Raw genomic sequence first — 22568 nt, forward strand, 5'->3', positions numbered from 1 at the left:
AGGAGCTGACCCAGGCAGGTCAGTCAGTCACCTGAGAGTACGCAGGGAAAGAGCAGAGGGACACAAGTGGCCGGGATTAATGTGGAGAAGAGCCCTCCCCAGCCCCATCCTGGGAGATGGTACCCAGAGAAAAATGGAGACTGTCTCTTCCTGTGCCCGGAACTTCACAGTAACAACAACAAACAACATAAAACCCAAAAGCCATAAAAGAAGCAATATGTCCAACTTATATTCAAGCAAAGATCCTTTATCCTCATATGTAAAGAGCTGTTACAAATCAATTAAAAAAATATACCCAAGAGGGAAAAAAGTGAGCAGAGATTATGAACAGAAAAGGAAATAAAAATAACACTTATATATACGAAAAGTGCCCAGTCTCACACTTAACAACAGAAATGCAAATTAAAATTACTCTCAAAGATGATTTTTCATCGATCCAATGGGCAAAGAGTAAAGTTTAATGACACACCATGTTGCAATGGTGTAGGGAAGCAGGCACTCTCGGAACATCTGAAACAATGTCCAAATTACAAATACATATATCCTTTGGCGCAGCATGTACTTCTAGGAATCTGTCCTCCAGAGACCGCTCACAAACGTGAAGAATGATATATTACTGCATTCAAGGTTATTCACTGAAGCACTCTTTGTAATAGCAGCAGATTGGAAACATCCTAAATATCGGCTGGCGGTGGAGCGCTGGGACACATCCATGTGGAGGCGCGTGCAGCTGGGTAAGCGCAGACTGATTTGAGTCCATCTCCCAGAACGGTCTTCAGGGGAACAAACAAGGAGAGGAACAGTGTATGTAGTACTTTTTTTTTTTTACGAGTACAAAAAGGGTGTAACAAAATAACATTTTACTTGCTTGTGTGTATTATTTACTGACAATGAAATTCAACCTCCAGTTCCACGAGTTTTGACAAACGTATACATCTGTGTCATCACCACCCCAATCAAGATATTGAAACTTCCATCGCCCCAGAAAATGAGACTTCTCACTGAGTACCCACGTCTGCCATTTGAATTTTGTACAATGTGCATACATTTCCTTTTGTAATACATTTAAACACAGAAGTTAAAATGAAAAATTGTTTCATATCTGTCATCTCATCTGGTCCCCGCAATAACCCAGGAAGGCAAATCATTCCAGCCCCATTTTACGTATCAGACTGAACTTCGTTCCTGGAATGACAGACTTGCCCCAGAGAGCCGAGTCCGAACCTGAACCCAAGGCTCTCTTGTTTCAACAGATTTATTGAGGGATAATTTACATGCCATACACTTCACCCCTTTCAAGCGTGCTAGTCAATGGATGTTAGTGTATTCACAGAGTTGTGCAACCATCTAAGTTGAGAGCATTTTTTACCCCAAAAGGAAACCCCGGTACCCGGCAGCAGTCACCCCCACTCTCCACCACCACCTCCAGCCCTAGGCAGCCAGCGACCTACTTTCTGTGTCTGTAGATTTGATTTTTCTGGACACTTCAGATCAATGGAATCGTATGCTCTGTGGTCTTTTGTGACCGGCTAAGTTCACTTAGTGGTGTTGTCTTAGTGGTAAAATGCAGGGGGGTTTTGTTTTCGGTTTTTCGGTTTTTTCAGGTATGGCGTTTGTCTCAAATCATGTTAACCTGTGATGTAGGCATTTGGAATAAGAGTGGAAGACGAGCTGAATGAGTCTGAGAGAGCAGCTGAAGCAGCAGCATTTTACACGCAGGAAAATGAGGCCCACGAAGTGAGGTTTCTTGCCCAAGTCAAATGTTAGTTGGCAGCAAGTCTACGAGGAAAATTTAGATTCCCTTCTTCCTACTCCACTGCTTCTCCTTCTGACAAATACTTGGCCTACACGGTTTAGAATCCTAGATCCCTCTTCTCCAACTTCTACAGAGATGGCAAGATGTGGAGAGGAAGGGAAAGGGAGGATCCATGCCTGCACCCTTTGACACATGCCTCTGTAGCATCTTGAATTAATCATTCTCTTCCCACGTCCACTGCCATGCCATAGGGCTGGCCCAGCGCCTGCCCAGGAGACTTCTGCAGGAACTTCAAAGCTGAGACTCCTACATGTTGTAGGCATATGTCACAATTTCATTCCTTTTGATTGGCTAATAATATTCCATTGTGTGGATGGACCACATTTTATTATCCATTCATTAGCTGATGGACATTTGGGTTGTTTCCGCTTTGGGGATATTAACGAATATGCTGCTATGAACGTTTACGTAGTTTTTACATTAACATGTGTTTTCATTTCTCTTGGGTATATACCAAGGAGTGGAATTGCTGGTCATATGGTAACTCTGTGTTTAACATTTTGAAGAATTCCCAAACTGTTTCCAAAGTGGATGCAACATTTCATATTTCCACCAGCAGTGTGTGTGTTTCGACTTCTCCACACCCTCACCACCACTTGTTTTTATGTCTATTTGATTCTGGCCATCCCGGTGGGTGCGAAAGGGTATCTCACTGTGGTTTTGATTTGCATTTCCCAACGGCTAATAATGCTGAGCATCTTTTCCATGAGCTTCTCGGCCTTTGTAAATCTTCTTTGGAGAAATGTCTGTTAGGGGCCTTGTCCACAGCCACCAGGCTATCTATCTTTTTATTATTGAGTTGTAAGAGTTCTTTACATATTCTAGACACAAGTTCCTAATTAGATTTATAATTTGCTAATATTTTCTCCCTTCCTATAGGTTGTTTTTTCACTTTCTTGTTGGAATTGTTTGCAGCACAAAAGTTTTTAATTTTGATGAGGTCCAATTTTTTTTTTTCTTTTCGTTGCTTGTGCTTTTGATGTCGTATCTAAGAAGCCCCTGCCTAAGGTGAAGATTTACTCCTATGTTTTCTTCTAAGAGTTTTATAGTTTCAGCCCTTATATTTAGGTCTTTGATCCATTAAGTTATTTTTCAGATGCTGTGCAAAGGGGGTCCAGTTCCATTCTTTGCACGTGTTGTTGGTCCCAGCACCATTTGCTGAAAAGACTGTTCCTTCTCCGTTGAATCATCTTGGCCCCCTTGTCAAAAATAAAGTGACCGTAAATACAAGGGTTTATTTCTGCACCCTCAGCTCCACCCCATAGGTGTATATGTCTCTATCCTTCTGCCAGACCCCTCTGTCCCGTTCCCTGTAGAACCTGACCGTGGGACGTGGGAACCCTCTGCTTCGTTCTTCATCTGCAAGATCGTTTTGACTCTTTGGGGCCCTTTACTCTTGAACTCAGTGCAAGCCCTCGGCTTATCCGTCAGCCTCCCGGGCTGCCTCCAGCACATGTAGGAGCCCTGATAACTCAAGATTACCAACAATGGAATTGCTACCAACAAAGGGTGCACTTTTCAAGCACCTGCTGTACGCCAGTACTTACTGTGTGTAAGTACTTGATGCTCGTTAATTCTTTCATGCCGTGGCGACACTGAGGCACCAGGAGTCCAAGAAACTAGTCCAAGGTCTCACACACACGGTCAGTGAACAGCTACCACGGTCCAGCCGCTTGGCTACAGCACCTGGGCTCTTTCATTGGCTTTCACATGTAATCTTGCAAATTTTCAAACATACAGAAGAGTTGATATCATTTAATAGTGACACCCAGACGCCCACAGCAGACGTCTGGCTCCACTTGCTTTATCACCCTTCTCTCCAGCCCCCAGGAATCAACCACTTTCCCAGCTCGTTGCAGATGTCCATACACGACACCCCTAAACAGGCAGCGCGCACAGCACAAACTAGACTTCGATGTTCGTTATGGAGTTTTTCATTCTTTGCAGTAAAACTGATAATGAAATGTAGAAACATCAGGGGGACCATCGAATGCTCTAATGTGTGCTCTGCAGCCCAAACCCCCATTGACAGACAGAACATTCGCTCCAAAAATGCCCACGTGCCCCAGCCCCCCGCGCCACCCTGGCTCCGGCTTTTTCCACCGTACGTTGGCTTACTCTCTTCCGGAATTTCATAAACTTGGGGTCATAGAGTATATGCCCTCCCTGGGTCTGGCTCCTTCCACCCCGTCCAAAGGTGTGTGTCCGTTGGCTGCCGTTTCGCTGAGCGGCTCTGAGTCGTTCGCACATCACGGCCGCTCTTCCCCATCGTGGGGCTGGGCGCCTGGAGGCCTCGCAGCGCCACTCCCATGGCGTGTCTCGGTCTGAGGGAGGCAGAGACATCTGCCCAGCCTTCAGACGCCACGCTGCTCCCCCGTGGCCTCAGCTCTGGCCTCTCTCCTGCTCACCTGCGTGACCTCTGTTCGCACCTGTGTCCCCACCTGCTCCTCGGGGCCAGCTGCACACCGACCGGAGGAAATGGGGGCCATGTCTCCTCCTTGGAAGCCAGAGGCTGCAGAAATGCACGTCTTTGTGGGCATCGCGCGTCTGGGATAAAGCACACGATGGGCTGTTGGGTGGAGAAATCAACAGAGTATGAACTGCATAGAAAATTCAATTCCAATTTTGCGAAGAACAAATGTACGTGTGCGTAGAAGTAAGACCTGGCCGAATGATGGTGCTTTTCGTTCTCTTTTTTTTTTTCCAGAATTGTCCCTCTTGACGATTAAGAATGTGCATTACGACAGCCGGGGCTGTCGGAGCTCGGGCCGCGCCGAGGCACCCTGCCCTCAGGGACCCTGAGACGTCAGGTCTGTGTCCCTGACAGGCGCGGCCCAGGGCCACCATCAAGGAGCAGCCAATGTTTGCAGACCGGATGCGGGCCGGAAGGACAGATGGACGGACAGACAGAGGGGGCCTCACACCTGGGTCGGGTCCATTGCGTCTCCAAGTTCTGGGAACTAGCGGGCCGCCTTTCCCGGGGCTGCAGAGGTGGGGCTAGGACAGCTGTCCCAAAGGGGCTTGCAGCCCCTCGTGCTTTGAGGGCTGGAGCTGGTCGCCTACAGCGTGAGAGGCCGGGGACCACAGCTCCCCAGGGGGGCCGCCAGGTCCCTCCAAGGACTCCAAGATGGAGGGGCCGTCGGAGGCCACAGGTGGGCGTGGCCTTGAACACATGTGGGCCCCGGCCGACAGTGAAAGCGGCCGCAGCACCGGTCCTCCCCCCACTTCTCACGTGAGCCCCTGGGGTCAGGACCAGTCAGAGCAGTGCCACCTTTGGGCAAAGTACTCACAGTAGGTGCTTCGGGACCGAGCCACAGGCGTGCCCTTCCTCACAGGTGGGCCGTCAGCGTGTAGCCCTGCTGCCCTGCTCGGTGGGAGACCCGCTGCAGCCCAGCCCCGGGGCGCAGGAGCCCGGGGGCAGGAGGGCGGGTCTGGGTTCAGTGGGCACCATCCTGCGCGCGCTCGTCCCCTTCTGAGGGTGTGGCCTCCTCACCTCCAGGCCTGTGCTTACGCCTGTGCCCCTGCGTGGCATGCTGTCCAGCACGCTGGTCAGCCTGCCCCAGGCCTCTGCCCTTCAGGCCCAGCTTGGGTGTCCTGGGCCGGTTCAGGTGCCCGTGCACGCCCATCACCTGGGCTGGGGTCGTGGTTCCTGGTCGGGGATCACCTTGCAGGAAAGGGCTTGTGCCAGTGCCCCCGAGCCCCAGTGCCCCTCACAGGACTTGAACTGACCTGGCTGGGGGGGGCGGATCCCAGGGGAGGGACAGGCAAGTGGGTCCAGGGAACAGAGGCCAACTCCGCCCCTCCCCCTGGCAGTCTCCATGCCAACCGACCGTCCCATCTCCTGCTTCGGTGTCAGCTGCTCTCCTTTCCCAGAGGGCCCTCTGCCCCCACAGACAGGCCACTTACCCTGAGCCCCCGTCAGGATGGAAAACCAGGCAAAGTAGGAGATTTGGGCCAGGAGGTGCCCTGCTGCGGGGAACGATTGATTGAGTCTCCTCCAGGAATGAGGCCAGCGCCTCCATCCTTCCTGGCCGAGCGCCCTCCCTCTGGCCTGATCCGTGGGTCAGAGGCATGTGGACGAGAGTCCAGGGGGTGGCCTTCCTCACAGCCACCCTGATCCACCCCTTCCTGGGTCCATGTCGACGCCTCTGCAGGGCAGCCTGGGATCTACAGCTGCAGGCCTCAGATCCCTCCAGGCTGCCCAGCCCCTGGGCCTCCATTAAAGCACCAACTAGTGTGGGAGGTGGCCCTCCACCACCTCCTTGCAGGACAACGTGCCCCCCCGCTCAATTACTTTTGAGAAAAATACACACGGCCCTTGTGTTACTGTCCTTTCTTCTCCCACTCAAGCCTCCTGGCCCAGTGGGGCATCAGGATGTGCTTGATTTCCTCCAGTGTCAGGGAGCTCACTACTCAGCCCTGGTAGCTGCTGGTTTATGCACCTACATGTCCCACCTGGCTCTGTCTTGAGAAGAGCTGAGCACCCCGTCCTGCCCCAGACAGGGCGGCTCCTCGGGCCATCTCAGGGCAGCCTGTGGTGGGCCCACCTCTGAGGGCTCCTGGCCTCAGCTCGGTCCTCGGCCCAGCCCTGCCTGCCCCCTCCCACGTGACCTCCACCCACACCTCCTCGCCTCCCCTGCATCTCTGCAAAGGTGTCCCCAGCTCTCCTGGCTGTGCAGCCACCAGTGCCCCCTGGAGCTGACCTCTCGGGAGTCTGGGCTTCGCGGGCTAGTGGGCAGCGGCCGGGACGGGCTGTGATGGACACCGGGAGTCTGGGCTTCGCGGGCTAGTGGGCAGCCGCCGGGACGGGCTGTGAGGGACACCAGCAGGGCAGGGACCCAGCTGCGTGATGTACTGTCAAGTGGGCAGCGGATAAAGCGCCTACCCAGCGCGACGGAGCAAGATATAAAAAGCCTCCACGGCGCCTTTTTATTGACTAGAAATCTTGTCCTTCGTGTCCCATTATCTCCCGGGCTAACAGGCCACACACTGAAGCTGGAGGGAAGTCGGTGTCCTGGCCGCACGGAGACGCGGGCTCCCAGGGCGCCCGACACAGCCTGGGGCCCCCAGTCGTCCCCCAGCATCAGTGAACCCCTCCCAGGACTGTCTGACGCAGCGGGTCACCGTCCCCCATGCACTTTCTCCCCCTTCTCGTCGGGGGTCCGGCAGGACACGATCACGCCTCGCGGAGGCTGCGGGTGGCAAGGGACTTGCCTAAAGCAGAACTGGTCCTAGTTCCGCAGCATCAGTAGAAGCGCAGGTTCTGGGACCGCCCACCACCGGCATGCGAGGAGGACGTGCGCCCATCTTGCAGCTGGGGCTAAGTCCCGGGATGGGGGGATTCACCCTGCATCCCCGCAAGTCAGAGGCAATGCTGGGCTGGGACCCAAGGCTATGGGGCCCCAGAGGCCCAGGGAGCCCCCGGGAGGCATCAAGCCGGGGTCTGGAGCGTCTGCAGATGGCTGTGGAGCTCCAACCGGACCAACACCCAGAGCACAAGCTTCCCCGGCACCAGGGGTCTGCGGGCCCCAAGGCCCTCACGAGGCCAGCAGGGCAGAGAGGGAAGACAGGCTCCTTCTGAGGCAGGTTATGCCCCGCAGGCTAGAGGCCAGCAGGGAGAGGGCTCAGGAGGCGGCCGCAGCCCGGAGCTGGCTCTGGGGGTCCTGTGCCCGCCCGAGCCCCGAGCCGGGGTCCCCAGCAGCCCCGTTCCTGTCCTGTGCAGGCCCCCCTCCCAGTCCCCTCAGGCAGGTGGCAGCTGCAAGCCCGCTGCTCCACGCCCGGCCCAGCGCCCCAGGGACCGCGCGAGCCAGAAATGACTGTGGCTCAAAGGAGGCCGGGAGGCACGCTGATCTAAATGAAGGGCCGTCTCTTCCTTCCAGAAGAGCTGGGCCCGTGGCACCTCCGAGGAGCCTGGAGCTGGCTGGCCAGTCGCGGCATGCGGAGCTAGTAATTAATAAAAATGAGTAATGATGGACCATCTGTCCCAGCCTGTGCTCCATGCGGGGCCGCGCCGAGCCTTCATTAGGCATTCCTCGGCTGTGTCCCCACAGATGTTGACAGTGGCCGTGGGGCTCCTGTGGGAAGACTGAGTTGAATAAATTTAGGCAAACAGCACGGAGAAGGCTGGGTCTCGGTGAAGGAACTCATGCGGGGTCAGCCTGAGTGAGACCCATGGGCAGGGGCCCGCCGTCTGTCCTCCACCCGGGAAGGTAGGACGGGGTGCAGACTGCGCGTGGGTGGGGGCCTGGCCTCACCTGCTCCCTGCACGACCTTGGGCGAGCGCCGGACCACTCCGAGCCTCCACTCCAGGCTGCGGGGAGCAGGGCAGGGCCCCAGGACAGGGGTCAGAGTGTGTGTTGGAAGCACGGGGATCGGGGATCAGGACCCCCAGAGCCTTTAGTTTGCTCACGTGCAAAGGATGCCGCTGTCCGTGGAGTCTAGTTGGTGACCAGTGGACAGAAGGGGCCTCGTGTCTTGGAACTCTTGGAAGGTGCTGGTCAGGGCTTACTCTCCTCGACAAGCTGGCCACCGCTGTGCTCCTGCCAGAGACCCTCACCCCTGGAAAAGGCCTGCGGGCCAGGAGCTGCTCCTTGCCCTGGGGGAGTCCATCAGCAGGAGATGGGGCTGGGCGCCCTGGATGCCCACGGCTTGCAGCCCAGGGAGAGTCAGACAAGCAAAGAGGGAGCTGCAGGGAAATCGGGGTTCAGCATGGGCGGAGGTGCCGGGAGAGGAAGCACCCCCAGAGGTCTGGGGCGGCAGGGAGCCTGGGCAGTCGCAGAGGCAGGGTTTGCCCTCTTGGAATCCCAAAGCTTTGGGCTCTGCGGTGTGTCACGGCTCCCCAGGCTGGCTCCCCTCCGGACAAGTGGCCAAATGCCCCAGGGTGGGGCCCTCCCACGCAGGGCAAGGGTAGCTGGCCTTGAAAACACCGGGAAGAGGCATGCACAGAGAGGGACACTGAGATGCAGAGCCAGGCGGCCTGCCCAAGGCCACGCAGCGAGAGCAGTGGAGCCTGACTCCCTCCAGGCAGAGGGAAGCCCCAGCTCACCCTGACCCTGACCTCGAAGGTCTTCCCGCCCCCTTTCCCCACCCCCTCCGCAGATCTGAACTCTCCTGCCGTATCTCTGCCCCTCGTCCCCTACTTCCCTCCAGTGTCTCTACTGCATTGTGAAGGTGACTCTCTCAAGATGGACCTCATCTTAGAGGTAAACACTCCGGTCTCCCCTGCAGACACGGGTATTGAACACAGACCACAGCAGAGGATCTCTGCCTGCTCAGCAGCTCTTCGCGTTTGCTGTCCTGTCAGCTGACCCCACCCCTCCTGGTGAGTGCACCCACCCACCTGTGTCTCCCCAGTCCCAAGGGACAGCTAGCTGAGCAGGCCCTGGCCGCAGGCCCATGACATCGGACCCCAGGCGTCTCTGGTTACCCACCTGGGTAACCCAAAGTCTGCCTGGCTCACCCCCAGAGAATCCAAGCCCCCAGCTTTGTCCCCACACAATGGAGCACCCGCCCAGAAAGTGGAATCAGAGGATGTGTTTGTTCCAGGGGCAGTCAGCCTGGCCGGACCCTCGGTGCCCATGGAGGTCAGAAGGGAAACTGAGGCCCAGGGGAAGCCAGCCCTCCCTTGCAGAATGGGCTCAGAGTGGAGACAGGAACCCAGACCCCCTGGGCACCAGGCCAGGGGTCTTTCCCACCCGGGCTCTCCTGCCAGCCTCACTGCAATGGAGGTACAGCCCCCTCAGGCAGGGGTCAAGGAGAGAAGAGGGTGCAGGGAGCCTGGAGAGCTATGGAGGTGCTCAAGGGCAAGGGGGTGGAGAGGAGCGCGTCATTACCCGCGTGAGTATTCATGAGTCCATGAATATTCATAGCAACTCCTACCACTGATAAGGGAGAAGCTGGGCTGGGAGGGAGAATCCATTACTCACTTGTCTGGCCAACCTGGGGCCAGAACCTGGGCACTGGCCCTGGGCCTCGCGGCCCATCCACCAGCAGGCCCAACAGGGACCCCTCTCCGAAGGTTGACAAGGAGCAGGGGCCAGCGAGGGCCTGGCCAGGGTGAGGGGTGAGAGGGCCACATGGCCTCTCCCTGCCATGGGCGTGGGCTCCCGGGCCCAGCTAGCCTGGGCGTGGCAGGCGGGGACGGGGGCGGGGGAGGGGGGGGAGTGGCCGGGAGGGAGCTGGGTGCCTCAAGATGGGTCTGGCTCCTCCGGGTGATTGGCAAGCAGCCAGAAGGAGCTGGGAAGAGGCTGCAGCTGCTGGAAACAGGATCGCCTGGGGGCTGATGAGGACAAGACTAATGTCAAGGGTGGAGGGAGCCCAGAGAAGGAAAGCGAGGACGGCTCAGAGAGGGTCAGTAACTCGCCCGAGGTCACACAGCAAAACCATGAGGCAGTCCAGGGCTCCATTCTGTGAGTGTACAAGTGTGGGTGGGGGCTCTGGTATGCAGGAGGGTGACACCTGAGCTGGTTCCTACCCTAGGACAGGTGTGTGATTCTTCCCGCACTTAGTAGGCCCTCAATTTGTATATAACCAATGAATGAATGCTCCACAGCTCCACGTGTGTCTGTATTTTAAAGGGAGAACCGAGTCTCAGAGGAAGGGCCCCGTCCCAGGTCATGCTGGAGGGCACGATGGGTCAGCCCCTGTCTCACTGGGTTATGCCTGCAGGTTAGACACGGATCTTTGTGGAAAACCACCATCTTTGGCGATCCTGAGCCATTAGGAGCGGGGAAGACTCCGCTAGCAGCCCCGCCTCTCTGTGACCTCAATCCCTTCTAATACACGGAGCTGAGAAAGGTGTGCAAGTGATACTCACCTGGAGGAAAACAGAAGACTCAGGAGACCAAGGGCCGTCGAGAGCGGAGGGCGGCAGGGCTGGGCTGAGACAGGACAGGGCAGGTGGATAGGAGGGTCCCAAGGCCAAGGGAGGCCTGAGTCTCTGGAGCAAATCCCGAGGCTGAAAGGGTGAGCACACACGTCCATCTGCATGGTGACAAAGCAGGCAGGACACCACGTTGATAGGAAATCAAATGAGGAGGCTGACAGTTTGTGGGGGACTAAAATAATCATAAATGATGGTTTTTATTAAAAAGTATCACCAGGAAAATGTAGGCTCATTCCAGAAGCCCAAAAAGAGCCCAAAATGTAATAAGGGGGAAGAGGGGAGATGGGGAATGGAAAATTAAAATCATGAAAATAGCCCAAGAAAATCTTCTGATATCTGCTGGCGGTGGCAGGAGGGAAGGACGGAAGGAAGGAGGAAGGGAGGGTGTCATGTAGTGTGAAGTGATAAACATTATTCTGCAGCCGAAACAGCACGAGGGCGGGAGGAAGAGGGACAGAAAATCTATCACGGAGGCATGACGGATGTTCCTGCTGCGGACAAGGGGGCCAGGCCAGCCGCGGGCCCAGCAGGAGCCCAGGTCCCCGGGAGAGTGGGGACAGCCTCTGGTGGCCCTGGGCAGCCTAAGTTACACGGTGTCTGGGCTTGAAGGGCCTGGGGCTCGTGGAATCCAATCTGGATGAGAGAAGGGAAACAGGCCCAGAGAGGGGAGGCCGGGGCCCAGAGTCACACAGCAATCCAGGGTCAGGGAGAGGCAGGAACATGGGCCTCCCTGGGGACAGGGGAGGTGGGGACGGAGCAGCAGCTGGACCCCCAGATCCAGGCCTCCCTCAGGGAGGAGTCGGGAGACGTCGCTACCTCCTACCAGCTCCTGCCAAGCCGGCGGCCGCAGCAGCCCCCCATCCCCACGGGGGTACGGGCTGGGGATCCAGTCTGGGTGTGAATCCCGAGTCAGCCACTCCCCCCCAGGAAAGTCCCCCGGCGCACAAGTCCCGTCAGGATGTGGAAGGTGGCCGGCGCGCAGTGCCGGGCACAGGGCAGGGGTCCCCTCTACATCCACGGCTGGCCCGGGAGCTTCTGGTGCCATGTCACTCAGGGGGCTCTACCTGGGGTTCCCTCCTGTGAAGCAGAGGATGCTAACCCCTGACGTGTCTAAAGACAAAAAAAAGAGAACCCAGAATCTCTCAGGTCGGTGGCCATCTACCCTGTCTTTGCGTGGAATCAGAAAAAATCGACTTGCAAGCTCTGGCTAAGGTGGCAGGGTGGCAGGAAGGAGCGACGTGGCCCGGGCTCGGGGGCGTCCGGGCCTATTGAACCCCTCTGGGCCTTGGGAGACGGGAAGCAGTCGGAACATCACCTCCCTCCCTGCCAGGGGCTGCGGGGGCAGCTGGTCAGCCAGCACCAGGACGGGCAGGCGACGGGGGCGGTCCAGCCAGCCCCACCCTGGGCCACCGGGCTCAGCGGCACACCTGAGACCCCTGCACGGCAGGTGGGGAGAGACAGGAAGACGGGAAGGTGGAGGCTAGGCCCGGAGAAGCAAGGAGAGAGCCAGAGGCAGAGACGCCAGGACCCCTCCCCAGACTCCACCTCCCGGGACCCCTGCCCTCCCAGGGTCCCTGCGGGCGCCGCTGTCCTCCCACCCCTGGGCCCCCTGCCTCCCTGGGCAGGGTGCTCCTTGGTACATCCTCCCCGCACCCCTCTGCTCTGTAATTAAAGGCGATCTCAACCCCCTTTCTGGAAAGTTTGGGACGAATATGAGCAAAGCCCCTTCCGCAGCCTCTGAGCCACTTTGAGCAGAGCTGGGGGCAGAGGCCACGCCCCCTCTCCGCTTGGGAGGGAAGCAGCCTAGGCTCTGATGCTCTGGGAACCCCACTTCCCACCCACAGTCCTCTCCCTCTGCTGCAGGAGAAAGGGTTTGGGGTCCGTGCTGACCAAGGGATGCAGGGCAGGGCGGGGAGCTGTGCGGCAGTCACAGCCTTGGGCTCCAGGAAACGCGGCGGGGGAGGGTCAGAACCGGCCCCTCAGGGGCTGTGAGGACAGGACGGAACTGCCCGCCCGACCACCACAGCCAGGACCTGCCTGCTGCGGGGAGCTGTCGGGGACCCCAAGGAGAGAAGAGTGTCCCAGACACCCCCCTTCAGCCATCCTGGGTCTATGTGGGCCCCCTGATGGGAGGGTGCAGGGCACCCAAGTCCCCCAGCCAGGTCTCGGGACCCCAAGTCCAGGATCCTTTCGGGGCTTGGGGATTCACGAGGCAGTTGTCTCCTAGGGCCCAACCCCGCGGGGCTGCGCCCATCCCCTGCTGGCAGCAGAAGTCTCCGTGGGGTCTGCAGGGAGGGCCCATGCTCGGAGGCTGCAAAGGGGGCCTGGAAGGGCGCTGACCATGACCGCGACCAGCAGCATCTCCTGGGCGCTTTGCAAGGATGGGGGCGTGACTGCCTGAAGGGTTCCGGGTGGGGTTTTGGTTTCTTGAGGAAGTTGAGGTGGATTTCCACACGACTAAGTTCTCCCTCTGAAATTGGTTAAAGGCCTTCCTGGGTTCGGGAAGCAGGGAGGCGAAGGAGGAAGGAGACAGAACCAGGCCCTGGGAATGAGGCCCAGCCAGCAAGCGAGGCCAAGGAGGCGGGCGCCCTGCGCAGAGGAGCTGAGAGGCTGCGCCGGCCCAGCTGTCACAGCTCCTGAGCCCCTGCGTCCAGGACGCTGGAGAAAACCGCTGCGATCGAGCCATCAGCCACCGGCGGCCTGGGCCTCTCCGCTCAAGCGCTGGAGGAATTTTTCAACAGATGCAAATGACTTTCTTGTGGGGAGGGGAGCAAAGCTTCCTTCCCTGCCAGAGATGCCTGGAATCCTGAACTGGCCCTGGGCCCCGGCACGGCCCTCACACGCCTCTCCCCATGGCTGGGGGCCGCCCCAGTGCCAGCCCCCACCCTGGGCCCCATCCACCTAACCCAGGAACGCCAGGGCAGACAAGGCAACGACCACCGGAAGGATGCAGAGGAGGGAAGCTGGCCCGCAGTGCACGATGGGCCTCCTCGTCCTGAGCAGAGGTGGCGGCCCGTGAGGCAGCTCCCCCGCCCCCCGTCCCCACCACAGACCAGGGTGGATCTGCAGCCAGGACCCCCGCCCCCCTCCACGTGACACCGAAGCCCCCCCATGCCTAACATTGCCCGAGGGTCGATTAGGACGTCTGGAGTTGATTAGACTCTGACACTGATGAAGCCCAGAGGTAATTAGTGAGAGAAAAAAAGTTCTGATTAGTCCTCAGCATAATTCTGTCCAATTATTCAAAGTTCATGCCTGCAGGGGGTGGAATATCTCCAGGAATATTTATTTATATCCCGAGCTTTTTCATCAGCTTTGTGAATCTAGTTAATAATCACCAGGACTGAACTTGTTAACCTGGAGACTTCGATGGGGCCGAGCCGGTCTGACGCTCAGAGGCTCAGCAAGGGACACTGGGGCCTGTCTTTTCTCCGCTGGAAGAAGCCTGGGGTCGCCACTGACATGTGTCACTTGGGGCTCACCTGGAGCTTGTGGGGAGCAGGGTCGGTGGCAGGCCCTTCCTGTGGGGAGGAAAGTGGGAGGAGGTAGGAGCAGCCATGCGCCCAGGGCCATGGGAGGTGGCCCCGCAGCAGGGCTCCTGTCCTGGGGACGACCTCCGGGTGGAGGCTAACGTGGGGTCTTGGCCATCTGCTGCCCCAGGCCCGGCCCGCCCTGCTCTCCCTGGGTGCCCGGGACTGCAGCCGGTCTTCACCCCTGCACAGCGCACTCTTTGCCAAGCTGTGCACACCCCCAGAGGCCCCTGCTGGTGGCTTAAGGCCCAGGCCAGGTCCTGCCTGTCTGTGGCTGGCAAGACAAGGCAAACTGCTGACCACAGGTGAGAGGGGTGTGGCCGAGGCCCAGCTGCACGGCTGCCAGGTGTGTGCGGTGGGAGAGCCCGCTTCCCACTCCGAGCCTCAGCAAAATCTCACGGGGACAGGCAGGGTCCCGGAGGACCCCTGAGGTTTTGGAGAAGTCCCAGGGCAGATATGGGGACACCATGGTGACTCTGGTGACTCTGAACTTGGAGCACAATTGCTTGGGGACAGTGTGTAATTCTGTTTCCCGGTATTGCCCAGCTCAGACCTCCTATAGCTCAGGGACCAGGTGAATGGGAGTGGGGGTGGGGGAGGGGGGTCTGTTAATGGAAGGAGAAAATCAAACATTAAAGAGAAAGGTTTTCGGGCTTCCCTGGTGGCGCAGTGGTTAGGAATCCGCCTGCCAATGCAGGGGACACAGGTTTGAGCCCTGGTCCAGGAAGATCCCACATGCCATGGAGCAACTAAGCCCGTGCGCCACAACTACTGAGCCTGCGCTCTAGAGCCCGCGAGCCACAACTACCAAGGCCATGTGCCAAAAGTACTGAGCCCGCAAGCCACAACTACTGAAGCCCATGCACCTACGGCCCATGCTCTGCAACAAGAGAAGCCACCGCAATGAGAAGCCCGCGCACTGCAACGAAGACCCAACGCAGCCCAAAAATAAATAAATAAAAATGAAAGAGAAAGGCTTTCCATTCATCAGGAAAGTCCTGCAGCCTCTGATGCAGGTGAACAGAGCCGTCCCCCACCAGGCCGCGCCCCCTCGGCTGCCGCCCCTCCCCCTCCATCCTCAGACCCTCCAAGTTAACAAGCTCGAGGCCATTGCAGGGCTGGAAAGCTAACGCAGGGTTTGGCTTTTGCCCTCAGGGGCCATGGGGCAGAGCGTCCGGCAGGGCTGGCGTTCTTGGGGGGCTCTGGGCTGGGTGAATCAGGGTCCTTTCTGCCTGCAGAGTGTGGGGTCCATGCAGGTGCAGCTCTAAAAATGGTCGCCTCACTACTTTCATGTCCCACACGCCCTTCCAGAACCCTCCACTCCCGTGCTGAGAGGTGGAGTCTGTTCCAGCCCTGCGTTTGCGGTGGTCCCCAGGACGCAGCGTGAAGTGATGCTCTGTGACTCCTGACGCTGGCCACAAACGGCGACACCACTGCCACCTGGCTCTGTCTTGGGGACACAGACACCCTCTTCTGCCCACAGACTGCCCCCACTGGAGCTCACCATCTGGAATGAGGTCCCTTCACCCGGGCCGGATGCCCCACCCAGTGCCTCGGGCAGCAGAGACCAGCGTCCAGTCCACGCCCAGCCCCGCCCACGGTGCAGATTTGGGAGCAGAATAAACCGCTGTTGTTTCAGGCCACTGAGCTTGGGGCACTTTGTGGTGCAGCAATAGTACCATCAGAACAGGCGGAGCAGGGTGGGGCTGGGCTGCAGTGGTCCAAGCTGTGCCCCAGCTCCCCGGCTCTGCCCCCACTCCCACCCCCGGCTCCAGGCGTAAGCGGCTTCTGGGAGGAGATGAGGCCAGGGCTGCCTCTGCCTCCCTTCCCTTCTGGTCCACATCCTGGAACTGAAGGCTCCAGTTTTCAGTGCGGAGGCTCAGAGCTCCGCCTCCCTCTGCCCTCTCTCTTCTCTGCTGCTGTCCAGGCTGCCCAGAAGAGCCCGCCTCAGCAGCAGATGACGCTCTTTTTGGATTAATTTAGCCCAAATCAGCAAGGGATCTCCTCATTAGGTTTTAATGAGGAGCTTATTAGCTGGGCGGTTCAGGGAAGGGTATTTGCTCTGTCTGCCCAGGTGACGCTGCTTCAATCCAGCCAAGAGGAAGTTCGGAGACACCCCCGTTCCCCTGCTCCCGTGGAGGTTCAGCAACCCCACCAAGACGAAGGAAGAAGAGGGAACTGGGCACCCACTGGCCACAGTAAGAGGCCTGGCTGCTGGGTCCGGCGTTGCCACTGACCCACTGGCCAATCCCAGTCAACACCCCACCCCACTCCCGGCCTCAGTTTCCACATTTGCGCCCTGACAGAGTTGGACGAGATGAAGACGACACAGGGAGATATAATCGTTCAGTGCTTGCCACATGCTGGCCCAAGTAACAGCATTCACCAGCAACAGGAATCCTGCCAACAACCCAGGTAGGGGGTGCTCGATCTGCCCGGTTACAGGGAGCTGCTGGGAACATCCGTGCACCATTTTTGTGGGACATATGCGTGCGTCTCTCTTGGGTGAGAACCTAGGAGCGGAGCAGCTGGGTCTGGGTCGAGGGCAGGTGTTTCACTCCCCAAAGTGGCTGCCCCGCTTCCCACCCACCGTCAGTGGGAGCGCCCCAGCTGACCACACCCTTGCCGACACTGTGGTCGGTCTTTGCTCATTCTAGCCTTTCCAGGAGGCGTGAGGCGACGCCGCGCTGCGGTCCTCATTTGCCTTTTCCTAGTGACTAACGATACTGAGCATCCTTTCAATGTGCTGATGTGCCGCGTCTTCTTTACTGAAATGTCTGTTTAAATACTCGGCCCTGTGCTTCCCTGGTGGCGCAGTGGTTGAGAGTCCGTCTGCCGATGCAGGGGACACGGGTTCGTGCCCCGGTCCGGGAAGATCCCACATGTGCAGAGCGGCTGGGCCCGTGAGCCATGGCCGCTGAGCCTGCGCGTCCGGAGCCTGTGCTCCGCAACGGGAGAGGCCACGGCTGTGAGAGGCCCGCGTACCGCAAAATAAAAAAAAAAAAAATACTCGGCCCATTTCAAACACTGGGCTCTGAGTCTTCTTATCACCGAGTTATGAAAGGTCTTTATATATTCTGAATACAAGTCCTTCATCAGATATATGTTTTGCAAATATTTTCTTCTAGTCTGCAGCGTGCCTTTTCGTGGGAGAAAAAGACAGGGACCTTGGGTTTGGCAAACATTTCTCAAATGTGACACGAAGAGCACAGATTGTAAAGTAAAGTAAAGTAAAGGGGGCTGAATATTTAACGGGTTTGCCCCTCCAGAGACACTGTGGTGCCCACTTTAAAGATGGGAAGAGTGAGACCTGAAGGGCTAAGGCATCTTGCCTTTCCTCTGTGAGTCTGGGCAGGAGTGTGGTGAGGGGAAGAAAAGGACTCGCCTGGGGTGACCCCGCTCCCTGCTCAGCTCTGTGGCCTCAGAGTCTTATCCAAATTACTGTCCGGCCCCCACTGGTCACCGAGCGGGTGGGAGGCCACAGCACTGCCCAGCGATGCACCCCTACTGCTGAGTGGTGGCGCCAGCCTTGCAGCCAGGGGTCTGGCCCCAGGGGAGGTCCTGAGGCTCAGAGAGTGAGTGTGTGCCCCGTGGCTGCAGGGCTGGGGGGTCCCAGGAAGGCTGGGAAGCAGAGACTGTCAGAGCCCATGAAGCAGCAGGAGGTGGCCTTGGGGGAGAAGTCTGGCCCAGAAACAAGGAGTTGGGCACATGTGGGGGCCAGCTGGGGACCTGGGGGGCACTCAGCACAGGCTCTGTGCCTCGGCCCCAAGATCAGACTGGGGCATGGGTCCCCTAGGCTGGTCATACCCTCAGAAGGCATCTGCCCTGGTTCACGGATGGCCCAAGAAGGGAGGGGGCCCCCGAATCATACAGGGGGCCACAGTGAGGTAGGGCCAGCCCCAGCATTGCCTGCCAGGCGAGGGGGCTTCTCCGTCTCCACTGGGCCTCCCTGCCTCCAGGCCTCTCCCACAGGAGCTGGCGACGTAGCAGCCCCCCTGCCACCACTCCAAAACCTGGGATGGCCCCCAATTCCACATACTGCCCGGGCGCCAGGCCCTGGGCTGGGCGCTGGGGACGCAGAGGAGGGGACATATGGGGACACGGTTTCTGCTGGCTGACATCTCAGCCGGGTATCCCAGGCCCTCTGTACGACTCCGGCAGAGTTCTCAGGTGCTCTGCCCCTCGCTGACCCACAACTGACCCATCCTTCTTAGCTCTGGGCTTGCTCTTGGGGCTGGGTTGGACTTCTCCTCCAGGATGCCTTCCTGGGCCCCATAAACCCTGGAGGCCCAGCTTGGGGCACAACAAGGACCAGAGCGACTCACAAAGCCCCCACCTCAGTCCCTTCGTAGGAGAAACGGGACTATCTCAGGGAGGGGCCTAGGAGCTAACGTGTGCACGTGTCTGCTGTGGGTGCAGAGCGCTTTGGAATCCGGAAAGCGGAAAGCGCTTCGCGCGCTGGCAGCCTCTGAGGACACGCCCCTCCCGCTATCTGCGCCCTTGCGCCCGGCTCCTCCCGTGCTGAATGGGCCGATTCCCAGGGCCGTGAAGCGTTGCACCTCCCCTCCCTGCCATCTTGGGTCACTGGCTCTGGGAGGCCAGCCGCCGTGCCGTGAGGACACCTGGCCTGAGCAGGGGCCAAGTGGGAGGAACCGAGGCCCCGGCCACTACTGACCCTGAGCCGCCTGGACTGGGAGCCTCCGGCCTCAGTCAAGCCTTCAGATGCAGCCTCGTGAGAGCCCCTGAGCTGGAACCACCCAGCTAAGCGACCCCCCGATGCCTCACCCCGGAAATTATGGGAGATAACACGCATCGTTCTACTTCACTAAACTTGGGGGAGATTTGTTACGTAGCAAGAGATGTCGAATACACAAACCATTTGCTCTGTGAACCAAAAATAATGCTAATAACAATGATAAAGTATCTCTGCAGGAGCAGCGGTTGGGAGCTGCGCCCGGGGCCACCGTGACGGTGCCGGGCGGGGCTTCCCCGTGAAGACGCGCTGAGAATGCCCACACTCACCCAGATTGCCCCGCAGCTGCCTCCAGGTGGTTTCGCCCAGGCAGGGGCTGGAAGGGGGTCTCAGGACCCCCTTCTCTGCCTCCCCCCGGTCCAATTATTGCCCCTTTCAGCAGGAAAAGCCCTCACACGGTTTCCCCCGTCCATGGCTTATGCAATAAAGTCTCTGTTCTCACTCAGAAACGCTTTCTTTCTCAAAAAGCCTTGCCCTTGCAGAAGAAGTCCTCTGCGCTTTCAGAATCTTACCTCTGCTGAGAGTTTTAAAAAATTCATCCGGAAAGTCAGTTGATTTCTTTGTTCTTCGCTGTGTCTGCTTCCCCCCTGAGGCAGCCGGGGCCCCGATTCAGTGGGCAGAGGCCACAGAGAAACAAGAAAACTGTGGAAGAGACAAAAACCTCCGTTATTAACTACAGACTGCATGTTGTCACAAGTGGGCCCAGGCTGCCAGGGTGTCAGGGCCCCAGGACCCCATGGTGGCGGAGCCGCGGTGGAGGGATCGGGGTCCGCTGCCTCCCCCAGGCCCCCAGCCCGGAGGCCACCCCCTGGGACGTTAGCCCTGCCAGCCCTGCATGCCACATTCTCAGTCTAGCCAGGGACACACGTGTCGGTGCAAACAGCCCTGGGTGTGCACAGGTGAGGTGGGGGGTACGGTGGCGGCCAGAGCAGGGCTTTAGTTCACTGCTGACGTCAGCTCAGAGGGAAGAGCAAACCTGAGGCTTCCCCAGGCCCCTGGCCTGCCCCTTGGGCCTCAGTGGCCCCCACTGCTTGCCTCTCTGTCCTCTGTGCTTAGCCACTGCCTCCTCGGGGTGCCTGGAGGCTCCCACTGGACACAGACAGCGGGGGCACCCCTGGATGCCCAGTTAATGCAAGCTGCGCCAAGAGCGGACACGTCTGGGGCCCCCACTGCATTGCCCTGTGATGGGGACCTGAGCTCCTGGGATCTTGGCACAAATAGGTGCAAATGGCGATCTGTGTCTGTCCCAGAGTCAGTGGCATGAAAACCCCCCTCAGACTTGGCCCAGCCCCTCATCCTTCTTGGGGAAGGCGTGTAACCCCGTCAGCTTCAGATTTTGACTGTCCTTGTATGGAAGTCAAAGAAAACCAGAGTGTGAAGGGCCCTGGGAAATCACTTCATTCAACCTGCTCGTTTAAAGACAGAGAAACTTAGGGGCTTCCCTGGTGGCTCAGTGGTTGAGAGTCCGCCTGCTGATGCAGGAGACGTGGGTTTGTGCCCCGGTCCGAGAAGATCCCACATGCCGCGGGGCGGCTGGGCCCGTGAGCCATGGCCGCTGAGCCTGCGCGTCCAGAGCCTGTGCTCCGCAACGGGAGAGGCCACGACAGTGAGAGGCCCACGTACCGCAAAAAAAAAAAGACAGAGAAACTTAGGTCCTGGAAGGTATTTCTAAACCCCAGTGTCCAGCATGGTTGGTGATCAGGAAGGGACGGGTAGGGGAACGTGAAGGTGGGTAGAAGAGGGAAGGATGTGGGTGAAGGATGGGTGGGTGGATGGATGGGTGGATGGGTGGGTGAATAGGTGAAGGATGTATGAGTAAATGATGAATAGTTGGGTGAATAGGTAAATGGATGAAGGATGGGTGGGGTGGATGGATGGATAGATAGGAGTATGGACAGGTGAATAGATGAAGAATGGGTGGGTGGATGCATGGATAGATGGATGCATGGATAGATGGGAATATGGATGGATGAATGGGTGAAAAATGGATGGGAATACAGATGGGTAAATACGTGAACAATGCCTGGGTGGATGGGAACTCACAGCATTAGGCCTCCCACTAGCATCCTAATTTTAGTCCATAAAGTAATGAACTTGTCTGGAAATATGATCAAAGCCTTAGGAAAAACTTCCCTATACCCAGCTCCGATGGGCTCTTCATAGATGGTGGAGAATAAGTGATGACCCCCTCACCGCAAGAAACTCAGTGGGTAATGCAAGGGGCCCGGTGTCTCTATATGGGGGACAACAAACGTGAGTATGTTAGTTCAGAGAGTGGACACAGTGATGGACAGACCACATCAGGGAAAAGCAGGGGAAGTTCCTGGAAAGTTCAGCCTGCAGGAGAGGAAACAATATAAACCCTAACAACGGCCAACTCTCAGAGACCAGTGCAAAGGCTGCACCAGGTCTGGTTTTGTATGTCTTGAGAAATTGACAAGCGATTTGTAAAATTCACAGGGAATGCAAAAGACCTGGATGAGGCAAAGTGATTGAAAAAGAACAAAGTTGGAGCACTAACACAACCTGATTTCAAGACAGATTATAAAGCTATAGTGATCGAGACAGTGAGGTATTGGTATAATACAGACAAATAGGCATGGAATAGAGTCCAGAAATAGATGCACACATACATACACAGCTAATTTTTGACAAAGGGACAAAGGCAACTTCGTGGAGGAAAAGACAAGCATTTCACCCAACGATATTGGAACATTTGGATATCAATATGTTAAAAAAAACAAACAAAAAATTTTGATCCATATCTCACACTACATACAAAATGTAATTCAAAATGGATCATAGGGCTTCCCTGGTGGCGCAGTGGTTGAGAGTCCGCCTGCCGATGCAGGGGACACGGGTTCGTGCCCCGGTCGGGGAAGATCCCACGTGCCGCGGAGCGGCTGGGCCCGTGAGCCATGGCCGCTGAGCCTGCGCGTCCGGAGCCTGTGCTCCGCAACGGGAGAGGCCACAACAGTGAGAGGCCTGCATACCGCAAAAAAAAAAAAAAAAAAAAAAAATGGATCATAGACCCAAATGTAAAACCTAGAATTATAAAACTTATAGAATACAACATAGGAGAAAATCTTTGTGACCTTTGCTTAAGTGAGGATTGTTTAGATATGATATCAAAGGCGTGATCCAAAAAATAAAAATTAATAAACTGGGCATCATCAAAAGTAAAAATTCCTGGGCTTCCCTGGTGGCACAGTGGTTGAGAGTCCGCCTGCCAATGCAGGGGACACGGGTTTGTGCCCCAGTCCGGGAGGATCCCATGTGCCGTGGAGCGGTTGGACCCGTGAGCCATGGCCGCTGAGCCTGCACGTTCAGAGCCTGTGCTCCGCAATGGGAGAGGCCACAACAGTGAGAGGCCCGCGTACCGCAAAAAAAAAAAAGTAAAAATTCCTGTTCTTTAAAGGTAACTGTAAAGAGAATTAAAGGACAACTCACAGAACGGGGGAAAATATTTGCGAATTGTATACCTAACAAAGAATTTATATACAGAATGTGTAAAGAATTCTCAAAATTCAACAATAATAAACCAAAAAGTCAATTTTAAAATGGGCAAAAGATATGAACAGATAC

General features: G+C 57.2%; 1 protein-coding gene across 11 annotated transcripts in view; it reads right to left on the reverse strand.

Moving 5' to 3' along the window:
• Positions 1-232: 232 nt before the first annotated feature.
• The window catches only part of LOC132438386 (uncharacterized), a 60127-nt gene continuing 37791 nt past the window's right edge, over positions 233-22568 (reverse strand). For 3 of the 11 annotated variants that reach the window (XR_011246729.1, XR_011246730.1, XR_011246731.1), the window contains 8 exons: positions 19496-19625; positions 10632-10798; positions 7031-8411; positions 4741-5782; positions 4225-4385; positions 3935-4140; positions 3364-3533; positions 233-3015 (listed from right to left, as the gene is read on the reverse strand). Coding sequence is in view for 8 of the 11 variants with exons in the window: in XM_069541439.1 (XP_069397540.1) it covers positions 3812-4140; positions 4225-4385; positions 10632-10798; positions 19496-19625 (787 nt within the window). In the remaining 3 variants the exon portion in view is untranslated. Of the gene's footprint in view, positions 3016-3363; positions 4141-4224; positions 4386-4740; positions 5783-6639; positions 8502-10631; positions 10799-19495; positions 19626-22568 lie in introns of those variants that run through there. The other 8 variants (XM_069541441.1, XM_069541440.1, XM_069541443.1 and 5 more) reach the window with 8 other exon arrangements.

Source organism: Delphinus delphis, chromosome 15, assembly GCF_949987515.2.
Source record: "Delphinus delphis chromosome 15, mDelDel1.2, whole genome shotgun sequence".
Lineage (NCBI taxonomy): Eukaryota > Metazoa > Chordata > Mammalia > Artiodactyla > Delphinidae > Delphinus > Delphinus delphis.